General features: G+C 46.3%; 1 protein-coding gene across 4 annotated transcripts in view; it reads right to left on the bottom strand.

The window, feature by feature from the left end:
* DPP9 (dipeptidyl peptidase 9) overlaps positions 1-17,991 on the bottom strand; it is a 1,325,370-nt gene that overhangs the window by 731,238 nt on the left and 576,141 nt on the right. For all 4 annotated transcript variants that reach the window (XM_069649353.1, XM_069649356.1, XM_069649354.1 and 1 more), the window contains 3 exons: positions 12,992-13,160; positions 12,651-12,764; positions 11,533-11,661 (listed from right to left, as the gene is read on the bottom strand). In XM_069649353.1, coding sequence (XP_069505454.1) covers positions 11,533-11,661; positions 12,651-12,764; positions 12,992-13,160 — 412 coding nt within the window. The remainder of the gene's footprint in view (positions 1-11,532; positions 11,662-12,650; positions 12,765-12,991; positions 13,161-17,991) is intronic.

The raw sequence follows: 17,991 nt of genomic DNA, 5'->3' as shown, positions 1-17,991 counted from the left end.
TGCAGATGCGGCTGAGGAGGAAGTAGCCGCTGCTGGTGCTGATTTAGCGCCTTTCCCTCTCCCACCACAAAAGGGTTTTTTCTGTTGGCCTCTTTGACTGGCCTGTCCCTCCCTCTTCCAAAAGAGGAGTAGAAACGAAAGGGACGGCTCCTCCTGGAAGATGACCCTGCTTAGGAGTGTTGCTGAGGCTGTCTTATAGCAGCGCTGAGTGATTTAGCTGCCGCTTTCGAGGTCTGCAGCTTCTACAAGTTCTCATCCGCATTGCTGCCGAACAGCCTCAAGCCGTCAAAGGGCATATTGAGTAATCAGGACTGCACATCAGGTGCAAAGCCAGATTTTCTAAGCCATGCAAATCTGCGTAGGATCGCGCTAGATGCCATGGACCTGCTTACACTATCAGCAGTGTCCAATCCTGACTGGAGGCATTTCTACATAGCCTCTTTTCGATCTTTCACCATCGCCAGGAATCCATCCCGTTCCTCACCGTCCGAGGTGTGTTCAGCTGCTGATGTCATACAGTCCCACAGGGTGTAGGTAAATCTTGCCAAAGTGCAAGTTACATTTGTGGATATAAGGGTCATGCTGCCCGAAGAGAAGACTTCCCGGGCCTAAGCATCGACTTGTTCACCTATCAGGTGTTATTGAAGGATAAGCTGACTGCCTAGTGGAGGTTGCAGCCTGTAACACCAAGCTCTCTGGCGAGGGATGTTTAGATAGGTACTCGGGGTCTGATGAGGATGGCCTGTACTTTCCCCACAAACTTTTTATTAACGGCTGGCCCAGAATCTGGGGTATTCCAAGTTGCCATTACCCTCTTTTGCAGTGCTTTACGAAAAGGGAGGACAGGGTCCATTTGAGGTCCCTCATTAAGGATGTCAGTCATATCGTCCTGATAGAAATTTGGGGAAGCGGTTTTCCATCCCATGAAGTCAATGACTCTTCCAATTAGATTTCTATACACAGGGTCTGCATGATCTGCAGGGTCTGGTCTCTCAAACTCTACTTCAGGGGAAGTATCTAGGCCACTGGCTGACTGAAGGCAGTCATAATGATCAGCCATTTTAAAAATTTGGGTCTACTAGTTCAGCAGGAACATCCCTTGGTTCAAAATATAACCCCAGCTGAAGTAACATCCTCTTCAGAAGACTGTTCCTCAAAGATAAGGGTATAGATCTGAAAAATTCTTGCCTAGGTTCAGGCTGGAAGATTTTTTCTGGTAAGGGTTGTGGCATTGACATAGGTTTAGACAAAGGCGTCGATTTTGTGATCGGGATTAAAGAATGCCCAGACAAAGGCGTTGATGGTATGGACGTTCACTTCGACATTTTCAAAGGAGGCTTCAACGTCGTCGAGGGAGGCATCGACACTGTTGCGAAAGGTATCAACGCCATCTTCGATGGCAGCCTTGACGCTGTCATCGAAGGATGCATCAAGTCGATATTCGACTTCGATGTGGACGCCATTTTGACTTCCGTTCCCCCAATTTATGTACCAGTGGTTTCATTCTTTTTTCATGAGGTGTCGGAGAACTTTCTTCCGATGACACCCTCGACTTTTTGTTGGATCTTGCGTGTTTAGTTTTTGATCTCTCTCTGTCACCTTTGGAGTGGACAGGGGCATGCTCTTCACGCTGCTTTTTCGAGGGGGTCTGGACTGCTTTCTCAAACATTTTGAGCATCGAAGCCCTAAAGGTCTCCCATTTTTCAGGGGAATCGTGCTTGGAAGGATAGGAAATAACCCTTCTCTCAGATGAGGAGGAAGAGGAGGAAGACGATCTATGATGTTGTTTCTTTGATTTTTTGCACGAAGACGAGGAGGATTTCCTCGAGCGACTCTTAGACCTTGATCTCCTCGACCAGTGTCAAGACATTCCACTCGACCCTCCCGAATCTCTTTGTCTTTTTGAAGACTTATAAGATTCCTCCCGGTTTACAGTGATAATATCGAAAAAAAAAAATGTCAAAAAAAAAATGTCGACTTTTTTTTTTTCAATGCATTTTTTTTTTTTAAATGGGGGGTTCCCCCCCCAACCCCCCTTAATTTTTTTTTTAATTTTTCCCTTTTTTTTTTAACTCCCGAACCCCTAAAATAAATATATAATTAAAAAGCAACGAAAGTCGACATTTTTTTTTTCGACATTATTTTGTCGACATTTTTGTCTGTCGACATTTTTTTTTCTAAATTATGACCAGCCAGCATTCCTCCCCCACCGCCAGCTTACCTTTCCGTTCCTTAAGAGCCTTATTGGACATAGCCTGACAGGAACCACATTTGTCGACCCGATGGTGGGCTCAAACACCACAGGCAATTGCGATGAGGGTCGGTAATCGTCATTTTTCTACCGCAATTCAGATTTTTTTTAAACCAGTCTTGGGTGTAGTTGGAGTCGATGACGAGGACATTTCGTCGAAGAAAAACTGATGCGCCGTTTTGGGTCACGAAGCAGTGTTCGGAAAACAGGAACTGAGGTAACGGGCGCGGCTCGAGCCCTTTATACTTCGGATGACGTTGACGCTCAACAGCGACCATCGATGGACTTCAACTCCACATCTTCGAGCACAGCGCCCTGTGGTGAAAAATGTTTCCGAAGCAGCAGAGCTGGAAGACAAGACATCTAAGATGAGGAATACGTTGCAGGACACAATCCATTCGAAACCTCTTCAGTTACGATGGCCACAACATTACTAACAGAGGGAGCATAAGAAAATATTTTAATCTCCCCCGATTTAACACCCCACCAACAACAAGACATTCAGGATTTGTTAGACCAATTTCCAGATGTCTTTAACAGTGAGCCAGGGAGTGTTTGGGATTTCGTGGATTGCATTTGCACCCCTCCCGGGAAGGTGTGTAATCTGAAACCCTATAGTATCCCTGAAGTGAGAAAGGAAATAATTATTCATGAAGTGGAGAAAATGTTGGAGGCAGATTAATAGAGCTGTTAGAAAGCCTGTGGTCCTCACCAATGGTCCAAGTTGGCAAACCAGATCAATCCTGGATGTTCAGCTTTCTAAAGTCTATACAGAACACCATCTTCCAGTTTAACAATTGTCCTATGCCTAGGATTGGCTATAATTGACAAACTGGGACCAGCTGTCTATATCTCCATGATTGATCTAACGAAGGGTTAATGGCAGGTTCCATTGAACCCTTCTGATAAAGAAAAGATGGCTTTCTCCACTCACCAGGGATTATTCCAATTTAAAGTCCTTCCTTTCGGACTTCATAGGGCCCCAGTAACGTTTCAAAGGCTGATGGAAAAGGAATTGCGTCCCTTTTCACAATTCTGTGGCACATACGTGGACGATATATTTATCCACAGCAGAACCTGTATGCGGTCATAAGGGCCCTGAGACAAGCCGGACTAACAGCCAAATCTAAAAAGTGCCATCTGTCTCAGTCAGTCTTAAAGTATCTTGGTTTCTTTGTGGGGAATTGCCTAATACAACCCCAACTAGAGAAAGTCAAGGCTGCCCAAGAAACACCTCTCCCTAAGGCAAAGATCTTTGGGCATTTTTGGGATTTACGGGGTATAATAGACTATTTGTCCCTAGATATTCCACAATAGCATCTTTTCTGACAGATGCATTGAAAAATGACGAGACACAAAAATTGCATTGGGAACAACAATATCAGGCCAGTTTTGACACCTTGAAACACATCCTCTGTAGTGAACCTGTACTGAAAGTTTGCAAATTCAAAAAAGCAATTTTTTTGTCGAATAAAGGAAAGGCAAAGAACAGGGGAATGTAGACTTCCGATCTCTGTTTCCCATAGAGGAAGATGAGGGAGCCGACTCCATTAGGGGAAGGGTATGTGACGATTCACAGGATTTTGCCACTTCACCCAGAGGGGAGCTTTCCCTATGAGGCTAGGGAGGTGAGGCTACTACCCAACAGTCCCCTTAGGGGTGATAAAAAGCAGGAGAATTCATACAGAGATACTCCCCTCATGGGGACAAGAACTCCCCCATTCTATGAAAGACCTCCCTGAACCCTTTTTCCTATGGACGACTCCTCCCAACCTGAAAATACTACTGTGTGGTATTGTAAAGTCTCTACTAGCTCAGCTATAAGACCAGATACGACTGAGACAAAGAAGAGCCAAACAAACGAACAGAACAACAGAAGAAGAACTGTGACAAGGTAGCCACTAGAAGACATTAAGAGAATTTCAGAGGCATGGATGAAAGACATTGATGCTACACTGGGTCGGGCCCCGCAATATAAAGTAAAGACTGAGGAAGGACTAGAGGTATTCAGGAGCAGGAACAGCAGCAAGAGAAGCTTGTGTCCGTCCTGCAGTGGTCCGGAAATTAAAATCCTCACTGTCTGAAGCATCAAGTGAGTCAGTCTCAGGAGAAGAAACTGATGGAAACGACGTGAGTCAGGGTGAACCCAACTCGCTGCAGATGCAGGAAGGATCTAGTAGTGGTGTGGCCTCTCTGAGGTGGACCAGGTGGTCCATAAAACAAAGCAAGACCACCGTAACAATGTCTCCATGAAGCAGCACAGACCAAAGAGGAGGAAAGCAGGAATACGCGCTGAGCACGTGCGGAACCAACAGAGACCCGAGACCCCAGGAAGAACCGGTAGCGCTTCCCATTAAAGATACAGGTAACAGGAGTTGCCAGAAAGCCGGGTGGGGTCCAGGGAACCCAAAGAGTCAAGTATTCCTCAGAAGTGAACTCCCTCGTCACAGTGGGAATCCCAGCGCATGTGAAAGATACCAAAAGGACCAAAAACGGTCAGGGAGTTATCTCCCCAATAGTCAAAATATAAAAAGTCCTAACACAGTAAGAGCAATAAGAAGAAGAGTGGATAAAGCCTTAACTATGTTGTTTGCATATCCTTGGGAGAAAGTACAGAAAGTCTAAAGACTTCTCCAAAGGACTATTAAGGAAGTCTCTAAGGCTCTTCCCGATAGACCAGGAGAAGGGAGTCATTCTCCTGGTCTAAGTGTATTTGGTTAATCAGACCCTGTTGCAAGGGACTACTGTTAAGTCAGTTTAAGAGTGGATTGCTTTACCAGGAGAAGGGAGCACTCTCTTGGTGGCATTGATAAGAAGTCACTGAATCCTTTTTGGTTTATTTCTTAGTGGTAGGGATAGAGTAGCTGGTTTGGTTAGAGGATGGTATATTGGTTTTTGACTTACATCCTGACGAGCACCAGAGTTATTCAGTGTTGAGGCAGGTTCTTTTCTTTATTTGATTAAAAGTCTATAGGCAAAATGATACCACCTCTTCAGCCTGTGTACTCTATCATGCCACATAGGACAGCTGTGGTCACCTGTTTGTGGAGACTGTTGCTGGAACTCTACTTTCTCCAACCTGTGAAGTGTCCTGAAGAGTCTACATCGTTGTTTCTTGCATTTCTTCATTGACATCGACAGAGGTTGCATCTTACAGCTGCCCCCGACTGGAATAATCCTCGTAACTCAACTCCTGGGCACCTCTCACCGGAAAATACAGCGGAAGAATGAGCCCACAGCAACCTCCAGACAATCCACAAGGACACATGTGGGATAATCAGAGTCAGGGGGTAAGTAACTGCAGTGTACCTGCAGCCCCCCACCCCCGACCCCGTCCTCCATAGAATAGCTTTGGGAACAAGTCCTTTTGTCGCCTTATTCCATTCCACTCACCTTTTGGTTGAGTATCATGCCCCTGGGGTAGCCTTGGGTCTTGAATGCAAAAAAACATATACTCACCTTTAGTAAAATAGTTCAAGAAATTCTCAAACCATCACCAACACAAGCCTAGATAAAACTACCTGCAGAGGTATCATTCTGGTGGGAAGCATTGGAGCACAAGGTCCCATTCATCTTAGGGCTTGGACTTCTTAAGCTAGTTCTTTGTTTTGTGATCTAGTGCCAGTATTGATGCATATTTGAACCAATGGTGACTGCATATATATTTGTATCAGAGTGTTGTGAGATAATACTACCTGTTAGATTCATTTTCCAGTGTATTCTGCAGGCCTATAATAAATAACTTAATATATTACTGTAAGGCAAGATTGTGTGCAGTATCATTTGGAAGACTACAGCAACCTTGACCTCCTGGCAATAGGAACCAAACCTTTGGTATAAGTCTGGACTACACAGGTTGGTAGTGTGGCTGAGCAGCCAGGCTCATCTCAAGAGGAGTCAATGTGAACAGTAGGGTTGTAACACAGAGTTTAACAGTGACAGTTATTCTTACACTCAAGGTTTCTTGATTAAACAATTATTAATTTAACAGTCAGTTATATAAGCCTTCTTCAGAAGGGAGCAAAACATATAACAATTATAATATACTTCAAAACACACTTTTAATTTCTCTAAATCAGATGACACCCATTGGGGATGGCACCCAGACACTTCCTACACCCAGAGGTGACTATAGCTAGGACACTGTGGACATTGATTTATCACTGGTGCATTTAGAGCAATACTGAGTTTGGTGCAAAGGTTAGTTAGGGGAATAAAATAAGGATAACAAATAATTCATAAACAGGTAAGTAAACTCTGCAAGGGCAAACAAGGCAAGCCTAAACTGAGAGCAAATAAGGCTACACAACAAGAGGTACGTCCTCTTAGGTTTACAGTACCTTTGGGTAGAACAAGGTACTTACCAACTGGTAATATTCTTTCGATTGTATGTTCCTCCAACGTATTCCACATCTTTGACATGCAATGCCCACAGCTGTGTAGTTCAGAAACTTTTTCAGCAGAGGGCATCCTGCGTTGACGTCGGGTCGATGTCCCTTGAAGGCCTTCGTCGAGGGCGGCGTCACCGGATGTTATAAATAGGACGCACGGCGCCTGTAGTCTCAGTTTATGTTTTATCCCCCATAACGTGCGGCACCAATCGAAAGCCCGCTTGACTGCACATAGCCTTGCGGAAACATAAGCTGCGATCGCATAGGAAATTCTCCAGAAAGGCAAGTACTTTTAAAACCTTCCAATGTCAACTAAATGTTACCCTTTCCTGGGGGAAAGGCAAAGAGTCAGAGGTAAGAAGAGTCTCTCAGGGAACCAGGACAGCCAATGTTAGTTGAGCAAAGCCTAGGGGAGCTGAAGATCTTTGCAAGTAAGTTAAAAGTCTTGCACAATGTTTTTAGAAAAGTTTGTAGGAATAAGATTCACTTAAAGGGCCACATGCTGTAAGGCTTATGAGGGGCAAAGCTGTACGCAACTCTGCAGTCGTCAGTGTCGTGATTCTAGCCCAAGCACCACAAACAAATGCGATGCAGGTCGGTGATCAACATTTTAGACTTGCAGTCCTGGCAAGTCTTGAAGCCAGACCGCAGAGTCGGAGGGGTCGAAGAAGAAGACATCTTCACAAGGTAGAACATGAGGCGCGCCGAGTCTCCAAAGCAAACACGTTTGCGGAAAAAACTGAACTGAGGCTAAGGGTGCCTGTGCGTCTTATTTATAACATCCGGTGACATCGCCCTCGACGGAGGACTTCGAGGGACATTGACCCAACATCATCGATGCAGGACGCCCTCTGCTGAAAAAGTTTCCAAATTACACAGCTGTGGACATTACATGTCAAAGATGTGGAATACGTTGGAGGACACAATCCATTCGAAGAAACAGTTCCAGCTGGCTTCTGTTCCTGTACAGCTCTGTAGATTCTGGTGTTCTTGACCCTCAGTCATGGGGACAAGAGGGAGGATGTCTAGGGACAGCTGCACTGCAATGGGAAGGTCGGAGGCAGCAATGGGCAAACTTCAATTTAGCGGCACTTCGCGGTTTCAGCTCCTCGCGTCTGACAGCAAATAGCAGCACTGCTGTTCTCGGATACCACTTCAGACTTTCTTTGCATCTGGGGTCCAACACTCTGTTGAGGTTGCTCTGGCTTGGTCAGTCCTGCTTCAGGGAAGTCCGGAGGATCTTCCTGGTGCTCGAGTCTGACTTAAAAGTGATCCACTCGGTTTGGTGGTCCTCTCCCTGGCACTTCGGTTCCTGCAGCAGCAGCGGAAGTATCGCCAGCTCCGAGAGGAAGTCCAAACGAGTACACTTTGGGGTGGATTGGTCCCACCAACCCAAGGGAAGAAGTCGTCCTTGCAGGGCTTCTCTAGTCGAATCCAATTCAGAGCTTCAGCACAGCAGCAGGGCTTCACCAGGCTAACCAATGGTCCAGGAGTTGCAGCAGGCGTCTCTTCCACATTCTTCTTCAGATTCCTTCATCCAGTGGTCGACTCTGCCTTCCAAGCCAAAAAGCCTTGCCTTTTATGCAGGTTTCTCCCATTCATTCCAGCCTAGCTGTCAATCACACAGCAGAGTGGCTGTCCTTGCCGGTGACCAGCCGGCCAATCACCTGTGGGTGCATTCCTGTAACCAAGGAGATTAAGCACAGGGAGTATCGGGCACCTCCCTCACTTCTGGCCCCTGCCAGACATACTGGAGCCAGAGGCGGGCTTCACTCGTGAATCCCGCCAAAGGCAAAACAAACAAAGGGACCAAACCTGGTTTGGCGTGCAGAGTAAATCTCGAGAAGGACCGTTCCGACAAGAAATGGTGAAAAAAGAAGACCAAGACCATTGTGAAAAAATGACTTCCCTGTGTCACTGCACTGAAGGTGCTGTGTGTCACAATGCAAAGATGATGCCTATGGAGTTTGTCAGACTCCAAAGGCAAAAGAAACACAGAGTATAAATCACAGAAAAAATACATGAGAGAGTGGGGAAAAAGGTCTCACTCTCTCCAGGTTATAAATTAAAAGTCCCAGAGCCCAGCAAAAGAGATGGGGTTCTCTAAGGTAGAGAGGCATTTGCACATTTCTGAGAATTCCCCCTAACATCAATTCTCATTGACGGACCCCACTCACACTCTCCTGAGAATAAGCCTGGACTGCTCTCCATTGCTACCAAGATTGGGTTTTGCAAACCTCTCAGAGTTCCCTGTTAACTATAACAAGGGTGACCTAAAATCTGTCCACCAGGCCAGATTCTAGAAATCCATCTGAACACCTACGAAGAAGTGCAACCTGGTGAAGACCTAGGGACGGCCATTGCGCAGCTGACGTGGGGGCTCCATCCAAGTCCCAGTGAAGCTTGGCTCCTCTCTCCTGATCTTCAGAAGGCCCTTGTTGCTGCTTTGACCCCTATACTAATGAGACCAACCTGTCCTGACCCCTGCACGAGGACCTGTGCTTGCTGGGCCTTCGGCTGTGTCCCTGGACCACCCAGTAGACAGTTAATGTTAAAGGACATTTGTACCGCACACTATCACCACCGGAGTGGTCCTCTGGCGCTCTGGCAGCTCTGAAAGAGGGGAAGGGGAGGGTGAGTTAGTGGGAGGAAGCTGGAAAAGTGCAAGAGAGCAGTGATGTGCTGTTGGCAGCCTCAGCCCGGTGGGTCCGTGGGCTGGGCATGGGTGTTTGCGGCCGGTAGTCGTCGTGTACTGTTGTGCAAGTCTATGTGTGTTTTTGCTTTGTTGTTACAATGTAGTGAAGTTTGTGCGGGTTGTTGTGCTGTAGGTTTATGAGATGTATGCAGAGGGGGAAATTGTTAGTGGATTGGTTAGTTGCCATTTCTGTCTCGAAGTGAGCCGCTGGGTTTGCATAATCTCCCTGGATGGGGTGTTGGGGCATTTCTGCGCCTCTGTCCTGATCTGGGCTTGTCCGGTATTCACACTGTCCCGTTCATATCTGGCCCTCCCTTCCATCAACTTCCATTGTTTTGAAGGTGACCAGCTATGTGCTGGGCTCCCTCGCTGTAGTTGTCGCCATTCCGAGGGCATCCATGGAAAATCGTAGATCCTCGGCTTGTGTAACAAGCTGTCTGCTACTGCTGTTTCAGCCTTCCTGACCAAAGAGCAGCAGTGCAGGGCTTAATCCTTTGGTCGCACCACAAGAATATTCTGTCGCCGCCTGACCGTGGTGACTCCCGCTGCAACCATCTTCGTGTCCTAGAGGTTTCCTGAGGTTGCCTGTTCAGTGGAGGTCTTCACCTTGTCATGCCAAAGGTGTTCAGCTGTCCAGTCTTCAGAACCGAATCACTGGAGCCTGGAAACCTGGACTGGCCACACCCTATCCTGAAGCCAAAAGTGACCTCCCTCGACCATATTCAACGTGATTGATGAAGACATTGGAGTAAAGGGGTGAGTTGCATAGCTATTTCTACCGCCGCCACCCCTTCCACCATTGTGCTATGTGGGCATAAAGTCTATCTACCTTACTCGACTAAGATTGGAGGCGGCCTGGGGCGAGGGGGGCGATAACGAAGAAAAGGGCTCCTGGGCTTCCTATAGCATGAAACTTGTAAGGACTTTATTTACCTTTTAATTCACTTCTGGATCATTTATTCTCAACTGTTGGCTTTTGCACATCTTGTTTGCTGTCCTGTAAACCCACCTAAAAAATACATATTGTGGAACGTGCCTTTTGGGCACTAGGCCCCAATTCCTAGCAGGGCGGTACTTAGAACTCGTGGCCTTGTCCAAGGTTTATCTATGGATGTCCTACCTAATTTACTTGCCTGTCTAAACTGGTTCTAAATTACTGTTTGCTCTATTTTCTCAGTGGATTTACTACACACAGTTATTCACAGTGTTGTTCTCAACTTTGCTAACTATTGCATAGCTGTTTCTCAAGCTAAAGTGTTGGAGTAGTTAGGAGGTCCCCTTATGTTGAAGGTATATATTGTATACGATAGTTGTAGGGTTCAAAATTAAGATTTGACAATCACAAACTAAAACCAGTTCCTGGGTGCGGGCTATCACCCAGTAGATAGAAGCTACCGCTGGGGAACCAGGGGCGAGGATAGAGTGCACCGCAAATCTAACTTTCACATGAGATGCAAATTTGACCTTTTTGACCATTATGTTTTAATGTGTACAAGATGTGTCCTAATTCTTTTTTGCCAACATTCTCAAATACTCAAAGTTGATGTCACAAATGCATGTTTGCAAGACATCCAGAAGCCCAAAGTAGCTCCTGCTAGCGTTATTTTTCAGGCTCTCCTAGGTAACAAACATGAGCGTAATAGCTCCAGGCAAACGTTTAACTCTGTAGTTGTGTGATACTTACCCAAATGTTTAATTCCTTGGAGCATATTCCAAAGGCCTAATAAATCATTGCATATTTTTGTATGTTTTCTGGCTAACTGGAATTATTGTAGTGCTTTGTATGTGTCTCACTGTAGCCCTAGACCATTCTCACATCCTCCTGAGTCTAAGCCTTACTGCTCTGCTAATCTACTTGTAATGGGCTTGGCTAGATATCAGTGTCTTTCCTGCACCAGAATAGGTTGGCCACTCAGAAACCAACGCCAAGAGCTGATTTTTAAAATCCATTTTAACACCTCTCAACACCTTTGGATTGTGGTGGAATACATTTCAGAAATGTAATACTTTTAAATGTACAAGCTCATGGTATGAAGAGGGCAGAAGTGAATACATGGTATGCAGCCAATTCTATATTGCACTACAGTGAAATTGTGGCACTTCTGATCAATCTATTCGTTGACAGCAAATGTGTATAGGAGATTAGGATTTGCTATTGATCACAAGTTGCCCTGACACTATGGTGCAACACTTACCTGTGCGTGGATAGCGATATGAATCGGATTTCCTCTCCTCAAGTGCCGGGGAAGGAACATGAATCACCTCCACCTCAGACTCATCAACCTCTTCATATAAGATACGCAGGATTTTAAAGTCCCCTGAACCTGCAAACAAAAGGTAGAATCAGGCATTATGTACCTCCATAGGCCCATTAATAGCCCACCCCATAGCCTATCCCAAAAAGAGATTAGTCTGACACTCTACCTCTCCCAAATCTTGCTCACTATATTGACAACATTTAACATAGGAATGAAGAGAGGTGTGGGCTGGGTAGCAGAGTTTGAGGTATTTATATAGTGTTTAGTTCTTTTGCTTTTTTAGAAATGCACTGTACAGAACCTGTTGCTGGCTGAAAAGACATCTGCCAGTGTTCCAGTACAAGATGAGAGAAGTTCCAGCCCTTATGATTTGTATGTGCTCTCTAATTCATTTAATGAGTTTAGTATATTAAAAAGCTTTTTGGTTCTAATGCATTTATTTTTCAAGCCTAACACACCCATTGGCTGACGTGTTTCATACGTAAAGCGCCATCTCAAAGCATATTTTAAAATAGTGACTGTAATCAACATGTGGGTGGTTAGTTGAGGGTTATGCATTAAAATATGACTTGGAGTTGCAATTGTTAGTTGGTCGGCATGTTGGCCAGGTAGGATTCAGATCATTTTTGTTCAGTTCAACTCAGGAGCACAGGACCAAGCAGCATACAGGGCAAAAATGCAGAACTTACGTGACACGACATGTTTAACACATATGAGTTTCAACCAAATGCCCCAACGTTTATTACAACCACTAATTTAAAATAAGCCTTGAGAAAACTCTACATGCATGAAATGTGTCAGTTGATGGAAGTGTTGATACACACATTTAACATATCCACTTAAAAACGAAAACCTATTTCATGTACTATACTCATAGAAGTGCATAAGAATCCTTAGGGATTGAATTTTACCCCTATAAAACATTTAATGCCACCAGTCACATCATCAGCATCCTGACAGCACAGCTGCCCCCAGTACTCTACTTTCAAGTCACAAAGCAAACATTCCATGGGTTGACTTGAACAAGTCTAGACTCAAGGTTTGGTAAGGCTTACCTTCTGTAGATGCAGCTGGGCTCCACCAGTATCCTGTGAAACGATCAAACTCCTCCTGGATTACAAACGTGGCCACCCCTGCTGACCTGGGGTCCTCTGTCACACTTGGCAACCCTGAAGGAAGGCCAGGAGAAAAACTGTTAATACTATAACAAAGGTGATTGAGGGAAGATAACTAGAAGTTGGTGATGGGCAGAGAGAGGAAGGTAATGATGGAAACGTCTTCCCATATTTAAGGTGACAGGAAGCCCCACTTAGGTCAATCAGTGCTGAGTGGGATTGGAAGTCTGAGACACTATCTCATTGTTTCCATTCTTTTGGTGATGAGTAGTTACACTTACCTTTGTGACAGTGTGTAAGACGACGCTCTTCTCCCGTCTCAATATTTGCCACCCAGAGATCATTGTTATTGATGAAGGAGATGAAGGATGGATCAGCTGGGGAGATCTTAGGGTCCATTCGGGGTCCTGAACACTCAGTTCTTATTTCCAGAGGCTTGATTGGAGATACCTAAGAGAATATATATCTTAACATGACAAGGCACTGAGGCTGTGAATTCTTACAAAAAGAAAAGACCCATATTTAGGACTATACTGCTGCATCTACCTTAGTCCCACCACCCCACCCCCATCCCACTTCAAAATTTGCCAGAAATATACTTTTTGAGTTAAGCTGTCACTTTTTACCCAATGTCCAAGTACACCTTTTGCTTTGCAGTTCGCCCCAGACTAAGAACTCCCTCAGACACTTTCAGAACTTCTTGCCTGGTACAACACCGTATTTACCTTTTATAAGATAACAATTATATTTTCATATTTTATTTATTTAGTTATTACTCACTTGTTAGGCGCTTATACAGGAAGCAAATACTGTTTCAAAATGCCCACAGGGGATGATAGACAAAGTAGTTACAACAATGTTAAATAATTAAATACAACAAAGAAGAAGAGACAATAGGGAGGGGAATACGAACCTACTATGCCTTGTGAGTGTTCAGAACGTGCAAGTGCAGGGGGGAGAGGTGTATGGCATAGGTGCTGTGGTGCTCATGGAGAGCAGCAGGATAAGTGCTATGAAGAAAGGTAAAGGCAACCTCAAGTGGTGGAGGGTGAGCAGAGGCAAGTGCAGGGGATAGACAGCAGCTGGGATGAAAGGTGTGGGAGGTCAGGTCCCCAAGGATGCATAAGGGCCCTGCACACCAGTCAAGCTACTGTGCGATTAGCAGGGGAGAGACGGAGTGAAGAAAGAGGTAAAGAGGAAGGTCTTGAGGCTTTTCCAGAACTAAAGGAGGTCCTGCTCAAGATGATGGGGAGGGGTTTCCAAAGAAGGGAGCCCGCTGAGGAAAGCCACTGAACACCTGCTCTCTGCTTCGCAAACCGCTTCACAAGCAAGATGTTGGTGCCAGAGGAACGCAGGTGTCTAGAGGTAGTTGGTCAGAAAGAGTTGCAGACAGAGTGGTCCCCGGCCCCAGACAGCCTTGTGGATGATGCAGAGGGATTTGAATTTAATCTGTGCTGCGATCAGGAGCCAGTGAAGACTTTGTAGGGCAGGAGCGATGCAGTCCCTGGGCTTGAAGCCATGGAGAAGTCTTGCTGCCCTATTCTAGATTAGCTGGAGGGGGTCGCAGAGTGGATGAAGGTAGATTAAGCAGGAGGCTATTGCAATAGTCAAGCCTAGAGAGAACTAGGGGCCCGGGTAACATTGAGTTTCTGGGGGAAGGTGAGGAAAGGTAGAATTCCTTTCAGAAGGAAAAAGCTGTAAGTGGGACTTCTTGGAAATGTCCTGATTATGAGGGAGGAAGGAGAGAGAGGAGTCGAGGATGACTCAGCGGTTTCTGGCTTCCGAAGAGGGAGCAGGGGGAGAGTCCATGGAAGAAAGCCAGAGTGAAGGGAAGAAGTCGAGTGCCGTGGTCCCAATAGGGAGGATCTCTGTTTTGCTAGAAGTGAGGCAAAGATCCTTAGAAGTACACCAGGCCTGTATGGCTGAGAGGCAGCCAAGGACAAAGTAGGGTGCAAGGGAGTCTGTAGGAAGTTTGAAGAAGAGTTGTGCGTCGTCAACATAGCACTGGAAGTTGGGGGAGGAGGAAATGAGGCGTGCCAACAGAGTAAGGTGGATGTTAAAGAGCCAAGGAAAATGAATGTATCCCTGGGGGACGCCACAGGAGGAAGAGGAAGTAGGGGGGGGGGGGAAGGTGCCCACTATGACTTTGGAAGAGCGGTCAGTTAGGAAGGAGGTAAGCCAGTCCAGTGCCCACTCTGAGATACCAAGAGTGTCATGGAGCCTTTTTATGAGGATGGAATGGTTCACTGTGTCAAAAGCAGAAGAGAGATCAAGGAGGATGAGGACAGCCGGGGAGTTGGAATCAAGGGATGCAAGCAGTTCATCACAGTTGCTCAGAAGAGCAGTTTCCGTGCCTCTGGCTGCTCAGAATCCAGACTGATGGTCGTGAAGACCGCCAACAAGTTCAGTATGGGAGTTAAGTTGGGGGAGGGTCAAATTCTGAAGCAGTTTCCCCAGGAAAGGGGTGATGAGATGGGGCGATAGTTGGCCAGGCAGGAAGGGTCTGCTGACGGTTTTTTAAGGAGGGGGCGCACAAGGGAGTGCTTGTTGGGGATGGAAAAGACTCAGTAGCAAGGGAATGGTTTCAAAGATCAGCGAGATCAGGGGCGAGAGAGGAGATGTCCTTGACGGTTCTGGATGAGCATGCAGCAGCCAGTTTAGAAGAGACCTTCATGGAGTTGACAACTCTGGTGACTTCTTCTGGAGAGACAGAGGGAAAGGAGGAAGGTGAGTGGTCAGGACATAGAATAACTGAGTCATTCAATAAAGTGTAACATTGGGTTGTGCTTTCCCTGTGCTGTTGTAGAAAGACTCACAGAGAGTCTTTGGTTCCAACTGTCCCTCATAAGTCATAAATAAGGTACTTTTATAGCTGCGAAAGATCTAACCTGAATTTCATTGTGAGGTTAAAAAAGTATATGGGTTTTACTTACCTTGAGTTAGCTGTGTGCCATTCAAAAATAAGTTACAAGAGTTACTGCTTATCTCAATCTGTGTTTCACAGATCTCAAAAGCACCGGTTATTGAACATTAGTACCCGGCGAGAGAACCCGGCAACAAGCATTCTGATTGGCTCTCGCCGGGTCATTACCCTGCCGAGAATCCTTCGATTCTCGGCCAGGATTCCAGTTGCCTTATCCTCGGCGGGGGGCGTGGCAGCCCCTCAGCCAATGAGGAGGCTCGAAGCGGGGCCATCCCAGCTCTGAGCCTCCCCATGGCTGGAGGCTTCCTTCGTCCCCCGACGGGGACTCGGGTAAGATTTTTTTTTTCCCCAGCCTTTCCTCCCTCCTCCCTCCCCCCCACCCCACTTACCTTCTATCCCGCGGTCTCCGGCGGGGGACGATGGAAACCTCCAGCCGTGTGGAGACTCGCTCCAAGCCTCCACACGTTTGGAGGCTTCCATCGTCCCGCGCCATAGACAGCGGTACGTTTTTTATTATTATTTTTTTTCTTCCTCCCCATCCCCTCCCGACTCCACTTACCTTCTTTTTTCTTCTGGTCTTGGATGCGAACGCGCTGGGAACACTTCTGTTCCCAGCGCGTCCGCTCCCGATGGCCGCCATGGAAAAGGAAAACGGACTACGTTTTCCCTTTCCATGGCGGCGGCCATTTTTTTGCTGTTTTTTTTAAATTTATTTTTTTCTGTTCCGAAACAGAAAACAAAAGCAATTAGTACCCTGGTCTAACGGGCCGGGGTACTAATGGCAATAAGCCACTCGGTGGCGGGCCAATACCGCCTGAGGTAATGCCCCCGGGGCACCGTTAAGGCCCTCGCCTCGCTCGGGCCTATAACTCGCCCCAGGGGCATTACCTGGGGCGGTATTGGCCTGCCACCTCGTGGCTTATTGCCACATTACAACCTTAGGATTTACTCACCTAGAATAACTGTGTGTTATCACAAAAGTAGTAATAGGTTTTTACTATACCTGGAATAAGTAATCCACTATTCACAAAATGTATACTGTCAAGTTGATTATGTGATTTGTTACTGAGTGTCATTGTACAACGGGTAGGGTCTACTGCCCTGGCATTACTGAACGTAATTGTGAAAGTAACCATTGGGTTTTACTCCCCAAGAATAGGTGTGACCTATACTGAATGTGTATGAAAAGGTTTGACTTCCCTAGAACTACTGTTAGGTGTTCCAAATAAGGTTTATGCTTTGGTCTGTGCTCCTTCAAGCATAGTGTTGTGTTTTGATAATTGTGATTACATATAATGTGTGATAGTACTTATTTACCTCTAGATTTATCTGGGCCTACATGTATTTAAATAAAACCTTTATTTTTACATACATAGTGTTTCTTTGGACCATTTGTATTACAATTTCATTTGTACTGATTCTACAGCCCTCTCTCCTAAGATAAAGCCTGGCAACTCTGTCCACGCTACCATGAACTCAGGTGGTACAGCCTTATACTAATTGTGGAGTCTTGTACTGCCTCAGTTGAATGGTTTTACTAAGCCCTTAGTTTGACTTCAGAATAACTGTCCTAAAATCCTGGGTTTTGGAGGTGAAGTGAGTGCCGAGTGCATTGCAAAGGGCCTGGGAAGGAGTAGGGTCAGAGGATTCTGTGGACAGGTTGGCAAGTTCCCTGCAGATTTTGAAGAGTTCAGCCGTGTAGTTGGACGCGCCAGATACTCGTGCTTGAATGTGGGCCCTTTTTTGGCATGGATAGAGAGTCTAATGCCATTGGAGAAGGCAATAGGCCAGTTTATCGGAGGGTGAACCTGAAGTTTGCCGCTTCTGTTCTGCAGCCCTGCACTTACCTTTTTGGTCTGCAAGTTCAGAGTCGTACCAGGTGTTCATGCTTGCAGGCAGGTTTCAGGAGGATTCTCATGACTGGGGCATGGATGTCAAGGGAGTTGGTAATGGATAGATGGAGGTTGCTGAGAGCAGATTCAGGGGTAGAGTCTGAGTTGGGTGGGCAAGGGGGAATGAAGGTTGAGGTGAAGGCAGCAGATGACACTCGTTTCATCGGACGGGTGTTCATGAACGAGGTTGGCAGGGCTTTTGGAGGAGTTGTCACAGGGCCATAGGGACCCAGGTGGCAGGAGAGAAGAGAGTGGTTCGACCAAGAGAGATGGAGGTAACCAGAGGAGAAGAGAGGGAGATCGGAATGGATGATGGCGTCCAGCATGTGTCCAGAAGAGTGGGTTGGACCAGAAGGAAGAATGGAGAGGGATAGGGAGGTGCAGCGGTCAATGAAGAGGGTGAATGCTGAGCATGGGGAGACAAAATGGACGTTAAAGTGACCCTGGGGTAGCCGGTTGGGTATGG

The sequence above is a fragment of the Ambystoma mexicanum genome, chromosome 1p, assembly GCF_040938575.1.
Source record: "Ambystoma mexicanum isolate Mex_15411 chromosome 1p, UKY_AmexF1_1, whole genome shotgun sequence".
Classification (NCBI taxonomy): Eukaryota; Metazoa; Chordata; class Amphibia; order Caudata; family Ambystomatidae; genus Ambystoma; species Ambystoma mexicanum.
This window is presented reverse-complemented; position numbering and strand designations above follow the sequence as displayed.